This window comes from Haliotis asinina, chromosome 5 (genome assembly GCF_037392515.1).
Source record: "Haliotis asinina isolate JCU_RB_2024 chromosome 5, JCU_Hal_asi_v2, whole genome shotgun sequence".
Taxonomy (NCBI): domain Eukaryota; kingdom Metazoa; phylum Mollusca; class Gastropoda; order Lepetellida; family Haliotidae; genus Haliotis; species Haliotis asinina.
In genome coordinates, this window is record NC_090284.1 from 72,226,275 (window position 1) to 72,247,899 (window position 21,625).

General features: G+C 40.1%; 2 protein-coding genes across 5 annotated transcripts in view; both read left to right on the forward strand.

Moving 5' to 3' along the window:
• LOC137285205 (unconventional myosin-XV-like) overlaps nt 1-13,611 on the forward strand; it is a 116,593-nt gene extending 102,982 nt beyond the window's left edge. For 2 of the 4 annotated variants that reach the window (XM_067817468.1, XM_067817469.1), the window contains exons 45-61: nt 1,680-1,792; nt 3,375-3,427; nt 3,603-3,675; nt 3,958-4,034; nt 4,422-4,504; nt 5,143-5,273; nt 5,874-5,968; nt 6,261-6,344; nt 6,454-6,544; nt 6,905-7,071; nt 7,342-7,404; nt 7,619-7,683; nt 8,518-8,657; nt 9,073-9,122; nt 9,292-9,369; nt 9,941-10,075; nt 10,322-13,611. In XM_067817468.1, coding sequence (XP_067673569.1) covers nt 1,680-1,792; nt 3,375-3,427; nt 3,603-3,675; nt 3,958-4,034; nt 4,422-4,504; nt 5,143-5,273; nt 5,874-5,968; nt 6,261-6,344; nt 6,454-6,544; nt 6,905-7,071; nt 7,342-7,404; nt 7,619-7,683; nt 8,518-8,657; nt 9,073-9,122; nt 9,292-9,369; nt 9,941-10,075; nt 10,322-10,417 — 1,594 coding nt within the window. In that variant the 3' untranslated portion in view covers nt 10,418-13,611. Of the gene's footprint in view, nt 1-50; nt 78-721; nt 757-1,679; nt 1,793-3,374; nt 3,428-3,602; nt 3,676-3,957; nt 4,035-4,421; nt 4,505-5,142; nt 5,274-5,873; nt 5,969-6,260; nt 6,345-6,453; nt 6,545-6,904; nt 7,072-7,341; nt 7,405-7,618; nt 7,684-8,517; nt 8,658-9,072; nt 9,123-9,291; nt 9,370-9,940; nt 10,076-10,321 lie in introns of all 4 variants that reach the window. The other 2 variants (XM_067817470.1, XM_067817471.1) reach the window with 2 other exon arrangements.
• A 6,753-nt stretch (nt 13,612-20,364) lies between these two features.
• On the forward strand, nt 20,365-20,969 carry LOC137285317 (uncharacterized). Its single transcript, XM_067817671.1, has 2 exons — nt 20,365-20,521; nt 20,668-20,969. Exons 1-2 carry the CDS (start codon nt 20,365-20,367, stop codon nt 20,967-20,969), a joined length of 459 nt encoding a protein of 152 aa, XP_067673772.1.
• Nucleotides 20,970-21,625: the final 656 nt, after the last annotated feature.

The following is a 21,625-nucleotide window of genomic DNA, read 5'->3' on the forward strand; positions in this document are numbered from 1 at the left end:
AGTTAGAGAACATGTTAAAACAATGTTTCAACTACTACAACCTATTTCAGGATTCCTGATCTTTCCTTGCGTCAGAGGTAACTTATTTTTTGTCAGCAGTATTGTAGATTTATACTGACCTCACATTTACTGGGTACTATGGCAGTAGAACAGAGAAATGCATTGTGCATTACAGTGCACATGGGTGCTACAAGTGATCATGTATTTCACAGAATTGATAGCTTGTTACTCTCACATAGTTTCAAGTATTTCGTTCGAATGAACCTTTTGACAAGCAGACTTGCCTCTCAACAAGTCAAAATTTATATTTTTTTAATGATTGATCTTCACTGTCATATTGTATGTAGTACAGTTAAAATTTAAATGCAGTAAAAGTTGTTCTGACAATTATTCAGTGGTAATGTTAAGGGTGTATCTTGCTTCATGAACTAACTTTCCTGATCTTATTTCTGAAGATTTTGCTCTGGCGTGCCTGTCAAATGAAAAACAGTAAATATGTAATGCATTAACAAGACAAGTGTGACAGTTGCAATGTAATAATTAAATACTGAATTATATTAATGCATTGATGCCTTAACCCTTGGCTTTGGTAATTTTGTAACTGTTACAGCAGACTGTTGAAACATTCTGTATAGGTTTTGCTAAGCTTGAGTACATTATATAAATGGTATATTCACGTAGCAGGAAATACAATGTTGTTAAAACCAGTGTCACATTGCAGACATGCACGAGGTCCGTCTCGAGATATCCGCACAGGTAATGCAGCACATGAGAGAGGCTAGCTCCTTTGGTTAGCCAGACACGTCTCCTATAGTCTATACCTTGCATCTACAGCAGCACAGAAACAGCATGTCTGACCATACACCTCACAGTCGGCAGCACAGCAGTGTACCACATACTGAGACATACCACATGTGAAAGCTGCAGTCAGTGGGTGCTGGGAAGTCCCCTCAATGGCTGAGAAAGTTCTGAACTCATGACAAACTTTCTGACTTGTTTGGGAAGTCCTGAACATCTTACGAACTTTCTGATTGGCATGGGAAGTTCTGTACATCTTGCAAGCTTTCTGATTGGCTGGGGAAGGTCTGAATATCTGACAAACTCACTGATTTGCTGGAGAAATTGAGAAGTTTGGGTGAGGGGAGATTCTGATTTAGCAGCAAGACCTTTTAACGATTGGGGAACATTCTGATTGAGTGAGAAGATACTGATTACAAATCTGTACGAAAGATTGCAAAAGTGCAGGGAAAATTAGGATCATTTATTGAAGATTACAACTGGGTAGGGAAAATTTCAAAATGATAATGGTCTCATCTACAGTTTGTCTATACACATGATTTTGGCATGATATTGAGGTATAGGTTGAAAGTCTGATCAGCCCCACCACGACTCCACTCTAACATGATTGTCTCAGACATGTGCCAACACTGCAGCTGAGTTTCTGCATTGTATCGTCGACGCCATGTACATCCTATACTCCATCGCAGTGCACAAGGACTCCACTATGGAGGATGATTCCAATGAGGCATCAACTGGAAAACTGGGTTATCACCAATTTCCTCAAGTGGAATTTAGATTTCTATAAATGAAACCTTGTTTTCCATTGGTTTCTCATTGAGCTTTCTTAGAGCTGGTATTTAACCGCCTCCCTATATTTTGCTAACCTGATTTGTATTTAGGTATGAGATGATGCGGACAGATGATGGATCGATACGAGGAACCATTAAGATGATCGAGAGTCTGAAGCTGCGTAACCTGCAGCAGCAGCAGCTTCAACAGCGTCATCATCGAGGTGATGGTGCGGTGCTTGCTTCATTAACTCTTCTTCTAACAGACAATGTAGTCAAAGCTGTGATGATACACACATTTCATCATAAATGAATTTGACATGAGAAGTACATTTTGCAAAATTATTGCATCCTTTTTACTATACGTATTTGTGTGTCACAGCTTTGAATATGTTGTTGATAACAACACTTGTATGACATATATAACTCCTATGTCCTGTCCTGCCACTAACAGCCGCTAACAGCGTGGTTAGGAAGCTTGTATCTTGATACTGACAATAACACTCAACCATTTACTGGGATTCTCCAATAACCAGTTATCACAACCAATTTCACCTCCTTGTGTTTTTATTGTTCACCATTGTTTTTGAGCATCTGTGTTGCTTATTTTCTATTCCCTCAGAAAATTTTATTCTTTGCATTAATGACACATATCATTGTTTTCTTTGTAAACATTGTCATGTCATATAGCAGAACAATCTTATGAAATCACATTGTCTACTGCAGTACCAGCATGATTTAAAAACATGTCCAGAAAAGATTGTAACTTATATAAATAAGTCAATAAGGGACTTTTGAAGTGTTACTTGACTTCCATATATCAGAATAAATGTGAAGGTGTAATTCAAGATAGAGTATAGCATATGGCAATTCCTGATTCTGAAGGTTTTATTCCATATTTGTCAGAATTCCTTTTTATCTTTAAGTACTTCATTTCTCCTGCATCAAACATTAGTAAAACTGCCTGGAAAATCAAACCACCTCATCTTGTATGGTCTCATTGGACCTTTTATCTCTCAGTATATACCCCTGACTCTTTCTTGACTGGTATTAATTTTATCCCTCAACCTTCAAGGCATGATGCATGGATTGAAACTTTGAGCTTGTGTTACTGTAAAGAGTGTTTGCATGCCTTCCACTTACTCTGTGTACTGTGTGGGATTTTAACTTCACAGAGCACCTTTTTCTGTGCCCATCACAGAAGTCATGTGTCCGGCATGTTAATCAGTGTTCATACCTTGTGATAGTTCTATCTGGTCATGAAGTGCCTTGCATGTTGTGTGGCATGGAATTAGAGAGTTTGTGTTCATTCAGTTTCAAGTCTCATGTTATATTTGCATCCTCTGGGTCAATAAGCATTCACCTATGAGTGTCTAATCACTAGTAGGTGATCACCCAACATTCTGTATAATCAACTTCTGAAAATTCTAAAATTAGTAGTTATGAATATTATGGATTGGACAAGTTCATATTGTAGAAATCATTTTCTTTACCACTAGCTTCAAATAGCAGGAAACTACTGATTTTAAAACAAGCTAGTTTTTCCACATTCCTAATTCCTGATTTAGACTGATGTATCTCGTAGTACATAACAATTCCCAACTGCTAACTGTGGAACCAATACAATAAAAATAAAAAACAGAAAAAATAATTGCAGGTTGTGTCAAATTCAGAATTCTGAATTTGAAAATTCTGAAATGAATGGTCTAGTTTATTATACTTCAGTAGTAGATGATGACATAACGTAAGATCCATCAACATATTTCTTGTTAGTGAATGATTGTAACATTGTCTTCCCTGTAATAGCAACGTCTGATTGGACATGGAAGGAACAGGCAGAGCTGATCAAATGGACTCGGGTAAGACCTAGACAAGCAACTTTGATATGTGTTTGATATAATATATCATATGATATTCCCCAAGATATTTTGTTTAAATCAAAGCAAATGCTCATCAGAATAATAAATTTGATAGTTGGAATGTTTCCATCATGCACGACAGATGTGGACATCACAATTTGTATTTCTTCCACAGTCCCCAATCCAGGCCTCGCTGCTCAAACTGCAATCTTCCGAGCTGAACAAGTTGGCTCTCGAGTGCTTCATGTGTAAGTAGCAACCTCCCTTGAGTGCGATTTGTCAATAACAAACATTCCTGGTTTTAAATAGGAAAACGAGTCAAGGGAGACAAATCACATTTCAAAGGAATCTCATGGCAGATAACTCCTTACATGAATATTCTACTCACAAGAATGTCCATATTATTTTTTCAGTAAAATGATCCTGCCCTCTTGAAATCTTCTTTTTGTACTTTTATACTGAGAGAAATGGAGGGAGAGATATTTGTGTTCGAGTGTGTATTTATAATAGTGTGAGATGTGATGCTTCAGCCATCATGATGTTCATGGAGGACTACCCGAAACAGAGAAACGTCAATGACTACGACTGTGTGATGAAAATTCTGAAGGTAGGTACATCATCATCCACTAAAGGCATTTCCTGAGATAACAGCCTGTCAGTATCGAGGGCAGCATGTAGACGTATACTACTCAACAGAAGTGAAACAACAACTGATCCTTTCACGCTACCGTTGTTATTCTGTCATAATGTAGTATCAGTGAATTGTAAATGACAGAATGAGATGTTCCTTACATACAGTGACAGATTAACTGTCTTAATATAATTGTCTGCATTAATATGATACAGGGTGTACCTTAACTCAGTCTGAGTAGTTTAGATATGTTGTACTGATACTATGTTCAATTTGCCTCAGTTAGACGTTTAATATAACTGTCCATCTTTTATGCATTCATCGAAGGCATGTTAGTAAATATCAACTGTCTGTCTGCAACAGAGCTGTCACAAGTACCCCGAGCTGCGGGATGAAGTCTTCTGTCAACTCTGCAAGCAGACCACCAGCAACAGGAGCATGAAACCGTGAGTAGCTTGTCCTTAGAATAATACTGTCACGGAGAACAAACATAGGGTACAGACTTTTGTCATCATATTGCTTGCTAGTCAAATATCTGTTCACATGAACTAATCAGTTAGTTTGCAATGTGAGATACCTACCCATGACACTGCAACCACCATACATGGGCGATGGGTAGCTTAGTGGTTAAAGCATTTGTCACACTGAAGACCCTAGTTCGATTCTCCACGTGGGCACAGTTTGTGAAGACCACTTCTGGTGTCCCCCTCGGTGATATTGCTGGAGCATTTGCAAAAGTTTCATAAAATCAAAATCACACAACCTCTAAACCATACAAATCAATGTCAAGAACTGATGTTGTGGAATACCACTCACTGATACGTCACCATGAACTTTTGTGCCATCCTTGAGTAGAGACAGCATCCAGATTCATGACCTTATAAACAGTGTAAAGCTATTGGCACCCAGGTTCTGGCTCAACCTATTTTGTGCCACCTGTCGTAAACTGTTTAGGCCACACCCTCATGATGTTGTTCTTTCTTGCATAGTTTTGAATGGTAGGTGTGGAAATGTGGCATGGTGACTGGTGTAAGATGGTGTAGTGTATGTGCATTACTTCTGTGACACTACACTCCTGTTCCAGTCGAAGTGCCACCCGTGGATGGAGGTTGTTTGCTCTCATCGCAGCATTCAGTGACTGCTCGGAGATGTTGCGACCATATCTGTTTAAGTATCTGGAGACAACGGCTTCAGACACATCCCGTCACTACAGCAGTGAGTTCTTTCATGTATACTACCCAACAATTGACAAGGAAATGATACATGATGTTACTATGAAAAATGTGTTTGTAGACAGCATCAACTATATTTGTATCCCTAACAATAACTGGGAGTATATATTGATTTAGTTTTGAGAGGTATGACAGTCTTTATTGGCATTTAGGAGTTGGATGTAGGTTGGACAAGAAGTATTATTTACAAGAAATTCAGTGACCTAATGAAGAGGCAGAAACATGCTGTATATGTGTGATAATGAAATTCTTCCCCATAACGCTCTGTTTCATGTTTTGTGTATTGCCATTTAGTCTCATAGTACCCTCATTTATTGAAGGGAGCATAGATTGCAAGGCATCCAAAACAGACATGCTGATGCTAAGGTGAACAAGAGTGTGCCAAGAATGTAAAGATTGCCAGGAAAACAAATCACACTTTGGCTATTGACAGTAGTGCCTCTATTAGTTGCATTAAGTTGCATGGTATAGTCTTCCTTTTTCATTCCAACAAATTTCCTAATCTGGATGTGTTTGTTAGCTGTGATATGAATGAGATCTGATCAAGTCCCTGTCGCTGATTGCGTGAATGTTTCTGTTGTAGATGCTGCTGCCCTCTGTCTGCAGAACCTGCGGAAGACATTCAAGTTTGGTGGCCGGAAGAACACACCCCTGAAAGAGGAGGTGCAAGCTCTGGCGGTGAGTCAGTCTATCCTCATAGAATCCATTCAGGATATCCAAGCAAATGGAACTTGCATCTTCAGGGGGTTGGTGACCAAGCAATTGCAAACTCACGTTTTGCACATTGGACTCTTAGTGTTCCTTTGATTGGATAAAAAACCCAGTTGATAATGGATCAGCTGATATTGGTTTGAATAGCAGATTTCCCCACATCATTATTTATTGTTTTCTTAACATTCGCTTACTTGTGGGTGGGCTATATGTTTTTGTATGACCGTTGTCACTTAAGTTCTCACGCCTGCTGTTGTAGGACGGAAGAAACTCCAAACGCTTCCCGTTCATCTACAGTGGGTCAGACACCCAGGGTGGCATGCTACAGGTCAAATCATGCACAGTAAGTACAAGTTCCGTTCCATCAGTACAGATGCTGGCAAGACTCTCCAAGACCACAACTAGCCATGTGTATAAATGTAAACATGAATTTATGTTATTACCATTATCAGATCGTGCTTGATGCCATTGATGTCATCTGTCGAGACCTGAACATCTTTGACCCAATCGAGATGGAAGAGTACACCCTCTTCATGAGAACAAGTAAGTCCACCAGCAGTTAACATAAGTTAATCAGTGTCAAGTGTCAAGTGTCTGTGATCTGAGGGGAACATATTATGAAGACAATCCTGAGGCAGAGTATGTGATAACAATATGTATCAAACATCTATGATGTTAAAAATTAAATCCCAGTTATCCACCAGACCAGATTCCATTAGATGTAAGAGTGTAAATACCAATGGGAACGAAGTGAATGTATCTAGGTGTTACCAGAAAGGTCCTGTCATACCTGCAGCACTCACACAATATGAAAAACCAAATTCTTTACTGTACAAAACTGTACAAGTCTCAGACTTATGTTATCTGGCAATAGAGAACAATGGTTGTAATCTGTGTTTACAGGAGATGGGAAGTTCAACAAGCTAAGTAGGGAGGAGTACATACTAGATGTGACAGCCCAGTTTGCCCGTGAGAAGAACGAGTTTGACCTCATCTTCCAGCGCACTGTATGGTTCTTTCCCCTCACCCACCTGGACAATGAGATCTACATGGACATGATGTTCAACCAGGTACGTGTCTCATGTAAAGTGGGATCAATGTAATACTGGCCTGCTATGAAACGTATTTCCTGGATAGACAGAAAGGAAGCTCCACTAAGTAATAAAATAACTAAAATGTCAGTTCAAGTAGCCATCCCACAGATAACATCCATCGGAACTAGCTTGGGTGAAGTGGTGAGGTAAAGAAGAATTCCGTTGATATTTTGTGTATGTGTCATCATACTTTACTATTAACACACATCTGTCTTACCCTCATGTCTGTCTGTGTGTCTTCCAAAGTGCATCCTGGACTATCTTGATGGGCTGCTCATCAACAGGAACTCCCTTGGCAAGGAGGATCTGGTATGTAGACAGTGTTAACCAAGTCTTTCTCTTGATTAAGACTGATTACAAATTAAGTTAAATATATGCTACATGATCTTTATTGGAATTAAACAGCTGGATTTTACATATTCTGACCAAAGATGACAGCAGTCATTTAACTGGGGTGGTATTGGTAATCGTTACATGTACTTTGAAGTGTTAGTCTCTGAATGTTTACACTTGCTGTCTCCAGGAACAACTTGCCCGGATGGGATCCCTCCTGTACAAGGCACAGAACCAAGTCAAAATACCAACCATGTGAGTAGAACCTACACTCTAGTCACATACCCTCATTCACACATGGCAGTCTAAAAAACTACATACCATACCTCCATATTTCATAAATCTGTAGAGGAACATTCTTCTCTACTGCGTTCACCCTGATGTTGATGCTCCATGAGAAATCATCACAGTTTTCACTTGTCCATTCCTTGTGTTGGCTATAGTTGTCTATGTGTGTCTGTCATGACTGTATGGCTGTGTCATGTCTGTCTGTCATGACTGTATGGCTGTGTCATGTCTGTCTGTCTGTCATGACTGTATGGCTGTGTCTATGTCTGTCTGTCATGACTGTATGGCTGTGTCATGTCTGTCTGTCATGACTGTATGGCTGTGTCATGTCTGTCTGTCATGACTGTATGGCTGTGTCATGTCTGTCATGACTGTATGGTTGTGTTATGTCTGTCTGTCATGACTGTATGGTTGTGTTATGTCTGTCTGTCATAACTGTATGGTTGTGTTATGTCTGTCTGTCATGACTGTATGGCTGTGTCATGTCTGTCTGTCATGACTGTATGGCTGTGTCATGTCTGTCTGTCATGACTGTATGGCTGTGTCATGTCTGTCATGACTGTATGGTTGTGTTATGTCTGTCTGTCATGACTGTATGGTTGTGTTATGTCTGTCTGTCATAACTGTATGGTTGTGTTATGTCTGTCTGTCATGACTGTATGGTTGTGTCATGTCTGTCTATCATGACTGTATGGTTGTGTCAATCTGTCTGTCATGACTGTATGGTTGTGTTATGTCTGTCTGTCATGACTGTATGGTTGTGTTATGTCTGCCGTCATGACTGTATGGTTATGTTTACAGGAAGGACATTGACATGATGATCCCCAGAACGGTGAAGTCTCACCCTGAGATGCGGCCCCAGCAGTGGCTGAACCGAGTCACTGACTACCTGCGGGGCATTGCCCAGATGTCGCCAGCAGACTGCAAGATTACATTCTTAGGTCAGTGTCAGTTGCCATGGAGTGACAGAAGCAAGGATGTACGGTTGCATTTCTAGATTCCCATTCCTTCAAATTGTGGGTTCAGAGTCCACCCTGATTGTAATCCTCTCTGCACAACACTTAGAGCTACACACTGTGATAAACATGGTAACATGGATGTGTTGTTTCATTCAGCATTATGCTGACCAATGGAAGATGACTGCAAATTGTTAAGAATGGTGCTATACCACCAGCCTCATTCATCAGTAAGAACTAGGGCTGTACAGTATTTCGTATATGTGGTTCATACTTCTGTTTACTGGTGCAATAGTTAATGACTTATATGTGGAGCAAATACTTTGTGTGAACTCGTCACACAGCAGTGGGAACATGTTATACAAACTAACTGTACTGATGTTGATCATTTGTTTTTCAGAAATGCTCTCAAGATGGCCACTGTTTGGCTCAACTTTCTTCCTCATAAAGGTCAGTTTCTTCAGAAACAACACCAATATTTTATATCTGACAATTATTGCTGACACATATTTAGTATAAACATCATGTTAACATTTCGTTTATATGTTACCATGTTAGAGATAGAAGAGACATTTTGTGATAAACATTATTACAATGTAAGTTTTGCCTTTTACATCAGAGTGTACCAAATGTGACGGGAGAGTGTATGTTGGCTGTAAACAAGATCGGCATTCAGTTCCTCAAGAGAGACTCGCAGGTAACCAGACAACCATCACAATGATTACAACTACATTTCCTGGTCTCATCTTTCTGAACAAAATCAAACTGACATGTGTCTTCTAACTTTACATTACCCAGCTTATGGTATACTGGGGCAGTGGGGAAGCCTGGCTGTTATAGCATTTGCTCTTCACATCAAAGACCCGGGTTTCATTCCCCACATGGGGACAATGTGTGAAGCCCATTTCTGGTGTCCCCTTGTTGTGATATTGCTGGAATATTGGTACAAGTCATGTAAAATCCAACTCACTCACTCACTCACTTATGATATCTTATTCAGATGAAATGTACATTGCCCTGGTAAGGAGACAGAAACAAACCCTGTTTCCATTCAGAGCTATTTTTTGAATATTAAACGCTGTAAAGACCTTGTGCAAATGTCCAAGGAGTTGGTTGGTTTTTCTTAATTTATAAGTCAGACATAATCGGTACTGTAGAAAGTGCAGCGTGGTGTGGAAACTGCAATGTTCTTTTTGCAGTGATGTGAAGTAGTTGCCTCTGTGTGACTTTAATCTGTTTAGAGTATAATGTGTGTAATTTGTTCCCAGGATGTTATACTGCAGCATCCATTCAGTGAGATCCTGTCAACACGGCGGTACCGTAGCGACTACAATGTCAACTATCTGGACATGAAACTTGGTAATCTCATGGTGCAGAAGATCCTCCGCATTGAGACAGATCAGGTAAGGAGATGATGTGATAGGTCTTTAATCAAAAAGCTGATAAACAAATAGGACAGAGAGATGGTTGTGGATGTGAGCTTAATAAAAATTCTTGTCTCACTGGAATGGTATGATGATGATATATAAGATGTATAAAGACTGCTGTTTCAATAAAGGACAAAGAACATGCTACTGTGTCGATTTACCAGATATACTGCCACATGAATGCTGCTCACATTTGTTATGTCATATTTCTTCCTATTCTAGGGTTCTGATATCTCCAACCTGATTGGCCAGTACATGCAAGTCATCAACCGATATCGCAAGCGGCCAGACCGTCCAAGTAATGGTGTCTATAACTGAGCAAGCAGCCAATTATATCACTTGTACATAGTCATGTGACAGGGCTCCAGAACATTATGGGATCCTCACGTCATCACAAGTAGAGCAAGAATCTTCAATTGTACAGGTGGCAATATAACTACTCCATGAGATACATGCCTATATTACCACATGTGTAGAACTGTAGTCGTATTGTATAAGGTTCTGTCATGGAGATAGTTCCTCTAACCTGATGAACATACAGATGCCAAGATTCCCTCAACTTCTTCATTCCAAAAAGCAAACAGAACTGTGTTTCGAACAGCCATGTTATCACAGTGCATATTGGTGGTGGGACACAGATAGTGTGTTTCGGGAGGAGAAATATAACGGGATCGCAACCACACATGATCACAGCCTTATAGCGATATAGCATCAAAGTAGTGCCATGGACGCAGTGTTTGAAGATTATCAGAGTACACTCATTTCACAAATATAGTTGTGTCTGCAAGCACAGAAGCTAGCACCTTGTGATCAAAAGCTGTTTCAGGACATTTGACAAGGACATGAAACCTGTGATTTGTTGATTGTTTCAACAACTGATGATATTAGCCAGCTGGAATATGTTGGATAAGTTAAAGCTCTAATGTTGTTGTGATACCTGGGTGAGCAGAAGGAGTGCTCCCCAGATGAGTGTTCACCCTGGAAAAGCAATCTGGAAAGGAACGTGTAGCTTTAACCATGTACATATTTATTTACAAACTGACCAAAACAAACATTTGTAGTTTAATTTCTTCAAAACTAAGACACTCCTTGTCTGAAAGTTAATCAAAAGTCACATGTATATAGTTTTCTCCTTGTTGCAGGTATTGCAAAACAAAGCCTGTATCATAGGTTGTTAGACCAGTAGTATCTGAGAGAGGCAGCCATTTTAGGGGAGGAGGATGCTATCGGACAGTATAAATCTATGCAGTTAGTACTGGCTTCAGCTTTTGTCTGTCTGTGTCTGGTACAAGAGTATTCTGATATATCTAATTGTCCTTGACCTTGCGGTTACTAAAGCTGTAGTATGTGGAAGCTTTGCCAGAGCAGACTTGTAGTCTTGTCATCTGGTCTGTTATATCACAGATCATAACCCATCTAGAGATCAGTATTTCATGATAGCATAATATCACTTTATGTTTGTACATAGAGAGAACTTCGTCCACATCCTGTAAGAATACTAGAGGATAGGTACCATCATGAGTATATGCATGTTGAGAAACTGTGTCTCACTTTGTCAAATTCCTATTTCGATGGATTTTTGTGCAGCAGAGTATATCAAACCATTATTTCAAATCGTTAGTTTTCTCATTGTACAAAGTTTCTCAGGAAAAGGATGTAAGTCATCTTACAGGATGTGTGTACATAATCATTATTATATTGAACTTCCATTTTCATTTGTTGTCAAGTTTTGAACATATGCCACTGTGACATGCCTAGACAAGGGAAACTGTACATGCTAACTGTACATACTTCCAATCAAGATACAGTTATGTTGTTATCTGTATTTGGAAGATATGGCAAATCAGTTTTACACAAGCACATATGTTAGCTTTGTTACAGCATGTATGGATCAAATGTATTATGTATTGTATATAGTCAGAGAACCTTTCCCTCCAAGGAGAGAATATATTTATATTACCAACAAGCTTTCCAATGAGAGGATATTCATACTGCTGTCTGTCAAACTACAGAATTTTAACATACAGTTTCAAAATCTGTTTGCATGTCATAGGGTTTTAATAATGCAGGAGTAATTGTTTCTGAGCACCAAGTGCACTTACACAACTCCCAAGACCCCACTTTTTTATGTTCATATGACCTAGGCATCTGTAGCTTTTTAAACAATTTAAATACAAATAGCATGTTATCAAAATTCATAGTCAGTGGTCTTAATGTTAAAAATCTTGGAGTAAAACACTTGCAGTTTTTATGAATCATACAGCACTGTAATACATGTCTGTATGTATTATGAAATTGGCCTGTCCATTTGTTGTGAACCAATGTGAAGATGGACAGGACCGTCAGTTGGGCAACAGCTACTCTAGGAATTCATCCCCGTCTTCCACAAACTCAACAATACATGATGATCTGCTGTTTTACATGTTTTACGTTGTCTGTTACTGTGTTACTGACTCTAAGTTTTGTTGGGTTTGTTATTTACATATATTACAGACAGACAGTTTTCTGTTGAAATCAAGATTCATATTTGCAATGATATATTTCTACCTAACATAGCCAATTCATAACTTACATAGTGGTCATTTAATAAGCAAAAGACTTAATCTTCAGTACATGCACTGAGTACATTTATTCTGTTAGTGATAATTTTATAACCTTTCTGTTTACAAAGGTTATGGATTTGGGGGTATTGTTTTGTATCCCATCTGCTTACAGTTGATAGCTGCTTGTATCTACCCTGCTCATTGTACTGCCCATGTACATGTATATAGCTTATACTCACCAGACTGATGTCACCAAGCTGTGTTGTAAAGTAGCCCTTATACACCACCAATACTTACATATTACCTTCTGTAGAAGATAAGAATATCATGTTACTGTTGGCATATTCTTATCGTTATTTTATTTTCAATTTCAGTGATGATAAACACATTTTTTTCAAATGGAGTTATTTCCTCCCTACTCTTATTTTCGTAACATTTGTATATCATATATTTGGTTCAACCAGTGATCACTGTTCTATGCAAATGTCTTCATATATGACAGTACTTTCCTACTACTGTTTATTATTACACAGGTAGTCAGGAGAGTGCTTCAATATTCTGTCTATTGTTAGTTTGGAGGAAATGGCAGAAATGCCATAATTCTGTTCAATGTATAATGTATACTGTTTACGCTGTTCACAAAGAAAACAAATTGTCAACAAAACTAGGGCACAAAAGTGGTGCAGAAAGTAGTTTTGTTCTGGCTATAGTTTATGGGATCACAACAGTAGCCTTGCCTGAAATGATCAACATCTGCTATTCAGATACCCAAACACATAACTGATTGTAACAAAGAATAGTTGTGAGGTGGTTAGCATACATTTGTCTCCATATACACTGACCCTACATATATGTGCAATCTTATGCCCGTAACTCTGTGTTGAAATATACGTATTATTACCTATGTTAAAACAAATATAGGACATCATTATATATTTTTGTAAGGTATGAATAAAATTTTGTATTACATTGTATATCTTCTGTGCTTTTTATGGAGGAATGTTATGGGTTTAACACCACTCTCCTATTTTACCCATAAATACAGGCATGTTTATGGATGACAGCTTTGTTCTTGTAGTGCAATAGGGACTTGGCTGATATGGTATAAGGGTTTACACCATGTGTTAGTGTATAATAAATAAGTTGTCACCTTGTACGAAGTCCCCATCAAACCATGTATTTCTCCCTCTCTGGGTCCATTGTGTTGGGGGTCTGCCTCCAGAAGAGGGTGGTTCTATTCCATCCTGGTCATGCTAGTGGTTGTCCTGCGTGCGGATTTGTATTTTGAGGTACAAAGCAAGGCTTAGTCAGATCAAAGTCAATATATTTGGTCAGGATGGGTATCCAGAGTGAGTATGATTTTGCAGTGCTAGAAGCAATATTCCAGCAGATAATGGCCCAGGAAAAAGAGAAATGAGCTCTATTATACGCATGTGGGGAATCCAACCAATTTGTTATGAGCAAGCACTTTACCTGATGGCTACACCCACTGTCCTGGCTGGTGCATCCATTTTAAACAAGGCTACCCCACTGTCCTGAATGGGGTATCCATAATGAACTAATTTTGTCAGCTGGTGTTGGGGAAAACTGCTAGTTACATTTACCACATAATATCGTCATGGCATAAAGAAAGAGAACCCAGGACTTACAGAAGTTCAATTCTGCTCTCCCAATAGCAGCACCTTCAACTTCCGGGACACCTGCAAGTCAGTTATTTCACAGGTTCAAATCCTAGTCTTTGTTGTTTGTTGATAAAATGGCGTTCCGGGTTGTTGGAACGTCCAGGTAACTTCCAGCGGCTCATGACTTTGCCTTCTTGAATTTTACTGCCCCCAAACATGACAGCATAACACCAGTGTTCCACAAGTATTTGGTTTTGGACAACAATGACTACGCCTGCAGGTAGTCCATTAACATTCGGTCTTTATCTGTAAGCAAATTCTTTAAAATCTGTTCCTGTATGTAATATGTGATCTGTGGTAAGTACAGTTCAGTAATTCTGTATCTGTTTTGGGACTACGAGTTGCAACTTCCCCGTGAAGGCAGACCCAGATAAGGCACCCATAGCGGAAGGAAAGGACTTGTACATAGTGTATCTGAGTGGCGCTTGTTTAGCAACTGCTTCAAACCTCGGTCGGGAACCCTTACACAAGTGAAAATTGATATAACATAATGCTCAAACCTGTCCAATAACCTGCCTGGATAATCCAAGCATATTCCATTGAGCGTGAAAGGCGTAATAGCTGTGAAACCTATGGTGACACAAAGTGTTAGGGAAAGGGTCAGCCCTCCTCCCTCCTGTAAGCCTCATAAATATGTATTGTGGTCTTATATACTCCTCACAAAAAGTTAAGCAACACATTTTCAGTCTCATTACATTTTATCCTCTGTAACAACGAAATTTCGGGAGATATATGGAAGAGAGTTCTGCCCGTGCATCCGTTATACTTTGTACGAAGCATATCATAACAATACATGGTACACATGGCCGGAGCACATCTCCTAGCAAGCATAATTTGGAAGATCCGCTGCTGATAAAATGACAATCAGTCATAGTCACAGTTTTGAGTCATGTTTCCATGGAAACCGCAAAAAATGAAATTCACATCTGGGTGTAATCCCCAAGAGGCACATCTAGGGATCATTCTTGATATGCGTACCAAGTTGGGTAAAGCTAGCATGTACAGTTTAGGAGATCTGCTCCCGACAAGATAACATCTTCATAGTCACAGCCCAGGTCACATTTCCATGGAAACCGCAAAAAATATAAATTCACATCTGGGTGTAACACGCAAAAGGCACATCTAAAGATCATGTTTCACACGTGCACCAAGTCTAGTTAAGCTATCATGAATAGTTTAGGAGATATGCTACGGGCACAATATGACGGATGCAGGGACGGACGGACAGACCTCGTTTCTATAGCGACTGCAACCTTCTTGTTGTTTCGTTATTGAAACTGCAAATCATGGAACGATGCAACAGAAAGGTGAAACATACATGCGATTAACAAACTGAAAAGCATGTGCTCGTGAAACAGGCGAGCAAAATATGCTGCACTGATGGGGCAAAATTTTGACATGAAAATTTCAAGTCGGTATTGGACAGTGAAGCGGTGTTCAGTAACGCGTATGGCTATCATGGGCACAAATGCAAGTTTTTACACATCTTTGCAATGATCAAATGAGTCTTTAACGTTGCTGTTGTGGAATGTTCTGCCATTTTCTCTGTAAGGCCTGCTCAAGGTCATCCAGAGTCTGGGGCTGAACATAGAGACCGTAAACACGACTTTCAAAAATGTCCCAAGCATGTTTAGTGGGATTAAGATCGGGTTGTCTTGGACGCCAGTCCATATGTGCGATGTTGTTGATCTAACCAAAATCATCAACAACTCTTTCTTGGGCATTATAAGCCATAAAAATGAAGTAAGGATCCGCTAGTGGTACCAGAGGAATGACTAAAAGGTAGGTTTTATCCGATCAGACTACATGAGTGAACTGTGTAGTACATTCATGCCACACATACTTCATGTTGTTTCTCAGGGAGGTGTGTTTGAGTGTTATGAGATAAATCAATCTGACAGTCACTAATTTTATATAAGCCTTGAATATTCACTTTTCAGTGACATGCCGGAAAGAATCGCTATCGAGACTAATAAAAATATTACAATGAAGATACATGTTCAAACAGGACAAATTGTTATGGATAACAACTCCTTTATTGCGTGATTGCGACGTTTCGATACAGATTCTTGTACCGTTGTCAAGCAGATTCTTGTATTCCTGCTTGACAACGGTACAAGAATCTGTATCGAAACGTCGCAATCACGCAAAAAAGAAGTTGTTTTCCATAACAATTTGTCCTGTTTGTACACCTCAACTTCTAAAATGCCACTCAAACAAAAAAATACTTGTTGCTCAGTTTTGGGAGGAGTATATATTCAATTCAATTCAATGCTTTATTGTTTTCAAGGCCATATGACCCATAATACATCGTTACATGTTTTACATATTAATTGCTAACATGCGTATCAAAGATATTCTCCTCTTATGCGAAACACATTATATATACATATGGAAATTAATTAAGCAACACCAAATTCAAAGACACATAAAAACTTAACAAAGTTTAACGAAGTAATTTTGATGATTGATTATTCAATTTTGATGTATTGACATACAGCATGAGCTTTTCATGGGTTGATATGACGCGCGTGAAGCTTGCACAGCGCACGTGCATTGCTTTAACCTCAACTTTCGAAAAATGCCCTTTTTCCCTGGGGTGTTTACAAGCGCAGGTTGTCGATTGCATTCGGTTTTTCATTCATTTCAATGTCATGGCACGTAGGAAATTATCAGAGGCCACTCGTTGGCAAATAATCGGCATGAGGAATGCTGGTATGTCTCTAAGACAAATCGGGACTCAAATCGGACGACATCATTCCATAATTTCAAAACTTTTGAAAAAATACCGGGCCACTAATGAAGTTAAAGACCTGCCTAGACCAGGAAGACCCAGGAAGACCACAGTCCGGGAGGACAGAGCTTTACTGAGACTTGTACGGCGCAGGTCCTTCGACTCGAGCTCTCGGTTGAGACAGGAGTGGCTTCCAGGGAGACCCATCTCGAACAGGACTGTTCGGAATCGTCTGAAAGCTGCAGGATACCGGGCAAGGAGGCCAATCAAGCGACCCAGACTGTCTCCAGCCCATAAGGCAGCCCGACTGGCCTGGTGTAATGACCGTTTGCACTGGAACATTGCCTCTTGGAGGAAGGTCCATTTCTCAGATGAGAGCCGGTTCTTGCTGCACATGGTGGACGGTCGTACTCGGGTCTGGAGGCAGAGGAACACAGCAATGGCTCCACGGAACATCCAGGAGACTGTGGCCTTTGGGGGAGGTTCCGTTATGGTATGGGGGTGCATTTCCATGAACTGCAAGTTGGATATCATTACCATCCGTGGCAACCTTAACGGTGTTCGTTACCAACAGGAGGTTCTTGACAGGGCTGTGGTACCTCATTTTGAGAACCATCCTCTGGCAACGAGACCCATATTTATGGACGACAATGCTAGACCTCACAGGGCGCATGCTGTAAATGATTTTTTGCGGCAAAATGCAATTGACAGAATTCCATGGCCTGCCATGAGCCCTGACCTCAACCCCATTGAACATTTGTGGGACTTTATTGGCCGTCGTGTGAGGCAGAGAGACCCACCAGTCCATAATCTCAACGAATTGACGGCTGCCCTGCATGAGGAGTGGAACAGGATCCCCCAGAATCAGATCCGGAGACTCATCCAAGGAATGAGGAGGCGTCTGGAATCGGTGGTGCGTGCGCAGGGAGGACACACTAGATATTGATGAAAGTCGGTGTGCAGACTCTCAGATGACTGTTCTTTCTTTCCATGTGACATTTGTGTTAATACACCTGACAACAACGTCTGTGGATGAATAGTAAATTGTGTCCATTTTTTCATGAATTTAAGACAGTTTTAAGAATTTGGATTTCGTTGCAATAAAGCAAAGTCTTGATACTTTTTCCCTTTAAGTTGTTTGTCAGAGATCGTCTGTTGAATACAAAAGTGTCAAACTATATCAACCCGGCATATTTTGATTGTCAGAACACTTCAAAGTTGCTCCAATAGAAAAAATTGGGGTGTTGCTTGATTAATTTCCAGGTGTATAGATATTTTCCCAACTTAAACAAGTGGTCACAATCAGTAGAAATCAATAATGATTTTAAATTGAAATTGAATTAAAAGGTGTATATATGCACACAAGGAATAATATAGAGTAAATGCTATCGACGCAAAAGCCGCATAGTCGTTTTTGAAAAGCATGTGACAAATCTTCTGAAAGGCCTTGAATGTTGTATCTTGGGTCTGAAAACTTTAGCGTGGGAGTCGTATGATACATGAGCGAAAGAAACGTAATAGCAATATTGCTGGACACAAAGGGGGCGTGGACAGTTGAAAGACATCCCCCTTGTAACCCAATCTCATGGTTGATCTTGTCACTCTGAAAGTAAATGGACAGTTGAAAGACAAAGACATGCCCCTTGTAACCCAATCTCATGGTTGATCTTGTCACTCTGAATGTAAATGGACAGTTGAAAGGCAAAGATATGCCCCTTGTAATCCAATCTCATGGTTGATCTTGTCACGGTGAATGTAAATATGTAACAGATAAGGCAGTTTCTCTGGTCTGTATTATTTTCAGTTCATCTGTCTCTGTGCCCACTATTTAGCGAAGTCAGATCATTGGTCTGTTATCGTTATAGCCTATTTCCCTTGTCTCGATCTTGCTCAAATGTCATATCTGAAAATATGGCATCCTTCTACCTACTTTTACCATTTTGAATCTTATGTCAGTTTCATGCATGGTCTTAGACAGCCGTGGACTTTTATTGAGATATGCAGATATTCCTAAATGTCCGGTATAGTTAAAGAAAAGACGTCTATAGATACATGTGACACCATGCAGTTTAACGAGCATATGTACCAAGTACACACAATTTCTGGGTATCAACATCTTCAACGCGCAGTTTTAAGCAGTGTTTAATGTCGACGCTGTTACTTCTATCACACAACTTTACTACAAAGGTGGCTTTATACCATGTACACAAAAACAATCGCTTTCATTAACATTAATTCGCAGCTATGCACATCAAAGGATTACCCACCGGCGAGCCATCAGACACCATAGGCAACATATGTCACATTTGGGATTTCACTTTCTTAGTAAAGCACGAATTCTAGTACTTCTTTCGGTTGAGTCCCATCCGGGATTCGAACCCGCACCCTCAGAGTCAGGCACCTATTCGCCAGCACACAAAGTCAGCCGCCTAGCCCGCTCAGCCACCGCGACTTCCACAAAAATGAAAGTCGGACAACTGGTAGTCTAGAGTGCGTACTTTGTGTACCCCTCTGATGAGTGTAAATTGGCACGGCTCCCACGGCCGAAAGCTGTGATTACACGATGCCATTTAGAAAGTGGTCAAATGCAACATATTTGGGATTTCACTTTCTTAGTAAACTAGAATTCGTACTTTACTAAGAAAGTGAAATCCCAAATATGACATATGTTGCATTTGACCACTTTCTAAATGGCATCGTGTAATCACAGACACCATAGGGTTGGTGATGATTTCTTGGAGATTTTATGTGCGCTGCGAATATAATGCGGGCCATCTTGCGTGCACCCGATCACAGGCAAACTGTAGGGCCAACTTCTTGCTCCTTCATCAGGTAAATGGGTGATGATGATGATGATGATGATGATGATGATGATGATGATGATGATTTCACCAATTGGGTAAGTTTAATAGTTTAATAGTTAACAACCAATCAGGCACTTAATGGCATTAGGTCAATTAACGGGAGCTGTCTCCCCGCCATTCAACAATTGCGCTCAGTATTAACTGTAACAACATGTTAAATAGCTGACGTGGAGCCAATCAAGCTCTCCTGCTCTGCGATCTGAGGGATCCAGGACGACGGGAATTGAGTCTCAGTGGCAGGATTAGACATAATAATCCGTGTTAATCCATGTCACTCTGTGGGAGTACAGAGCAAAGTGGCACTACTCTCACGGACTACTCCATGCCTCAGTGTCAAACAGGCAAGTATATAGCAGCAGAATGTCTGATCGATGCAATGTACCTCCACACCATCGTCGTTTAAACTTGTACGTTCACTGTAGCATATCTTACCCAAGAAACCATGTCAACTTCCGTCTGTGCTGACCAGATCTGCTCCCTGTCTGCCTCTAACTTGTCGTCTGCTGCCTTATGGAAGGATGACCCTGTGTCTGCTTCCTTCCAACTCTTCAGTCTTATCGAAATGAAGGATAGACTCCTTAAGCAAGTCCTGGCCATAGGTATGTACCTGCCTGATTTTGTTAACGGGATATCATTATGATATTACGATGACACCATATGCTGCAAAATCGGATTTATACGTCATATTGTATTCGTTATTGCAAAATGGCAGACTAAGGCACTAAAAGCACCTGTTTCATTTCAGATGCCTACATCGTGGAACTGTCTGAAAAGATCGGGAGAGATGCTGCCAGTGGCGGCCATGTTGGACATGGCTTACTTCTGCTCAACAGGAAGTGTGTAGCTGAAGGTGTCCGTCAGGTGTACCTGCGACTGGCCACAAACAAGTGGAGACAAGTCAGGCAGTGCTACAACTTCATCCGACAAAACTACGAGAACCAGGACCATCTTTCAGCAGCTGATCTGGACGAGTCACATGACCACGAGGTGACAAAGATTGCTCGAGGACTTGGTATGGAGTACTGTGTGTTCCAGCGATCATGCTAACTGGATGAAACAGTTTGCAAACTGTCGTTATTGAGCAGATCCTGTGTCTAGTGACGGAATTTCTTGCTTATTGTTATGATTGTTAGATAAAAAGTGCTGTCATGAAAAGTCTGTCAATGAGAGCTGTAAATGTGTAAATAAAATATAATTGTCATTCTCAGTCTTGTGTTAACGTAGCAGACCAACAGCAAAATCAGCATCCCGGCATCTAACTAACATTTTCGAAGTCCAGTCAACTCGTTCACTTACGTCGTAGAATATTTTCGTTGTAATCTTGATTCCTGACTGAGCATTTCCAAAGAAAATGGCCTGAAATATCATGGTTGAAAACTAGTCTACGATATAGTCTTGTGAATACTATGGGCTTTGGAAAACCACGACCAAATGACAACAAACATGTCATGGAGATTTGTGTATTATATTCCTTAATGGTAGAAACATGCATATGGTAACGTCATCGTGCTTGGTATTTCTGTTAGCTCCAATATCGTGAATTTTTAAAATACCTTCTTAAATCCACGGGATAATGTTCCTATCAACAAAGGAATTCAAGATATTATTTTGGCATGTGTCATTTTCTGGATTTCGTAAGTAAAGCTCTCCGATTCCGGTGTACGAGGAAACAGATCAACAGCAGAGGTGACCAGATACTACCC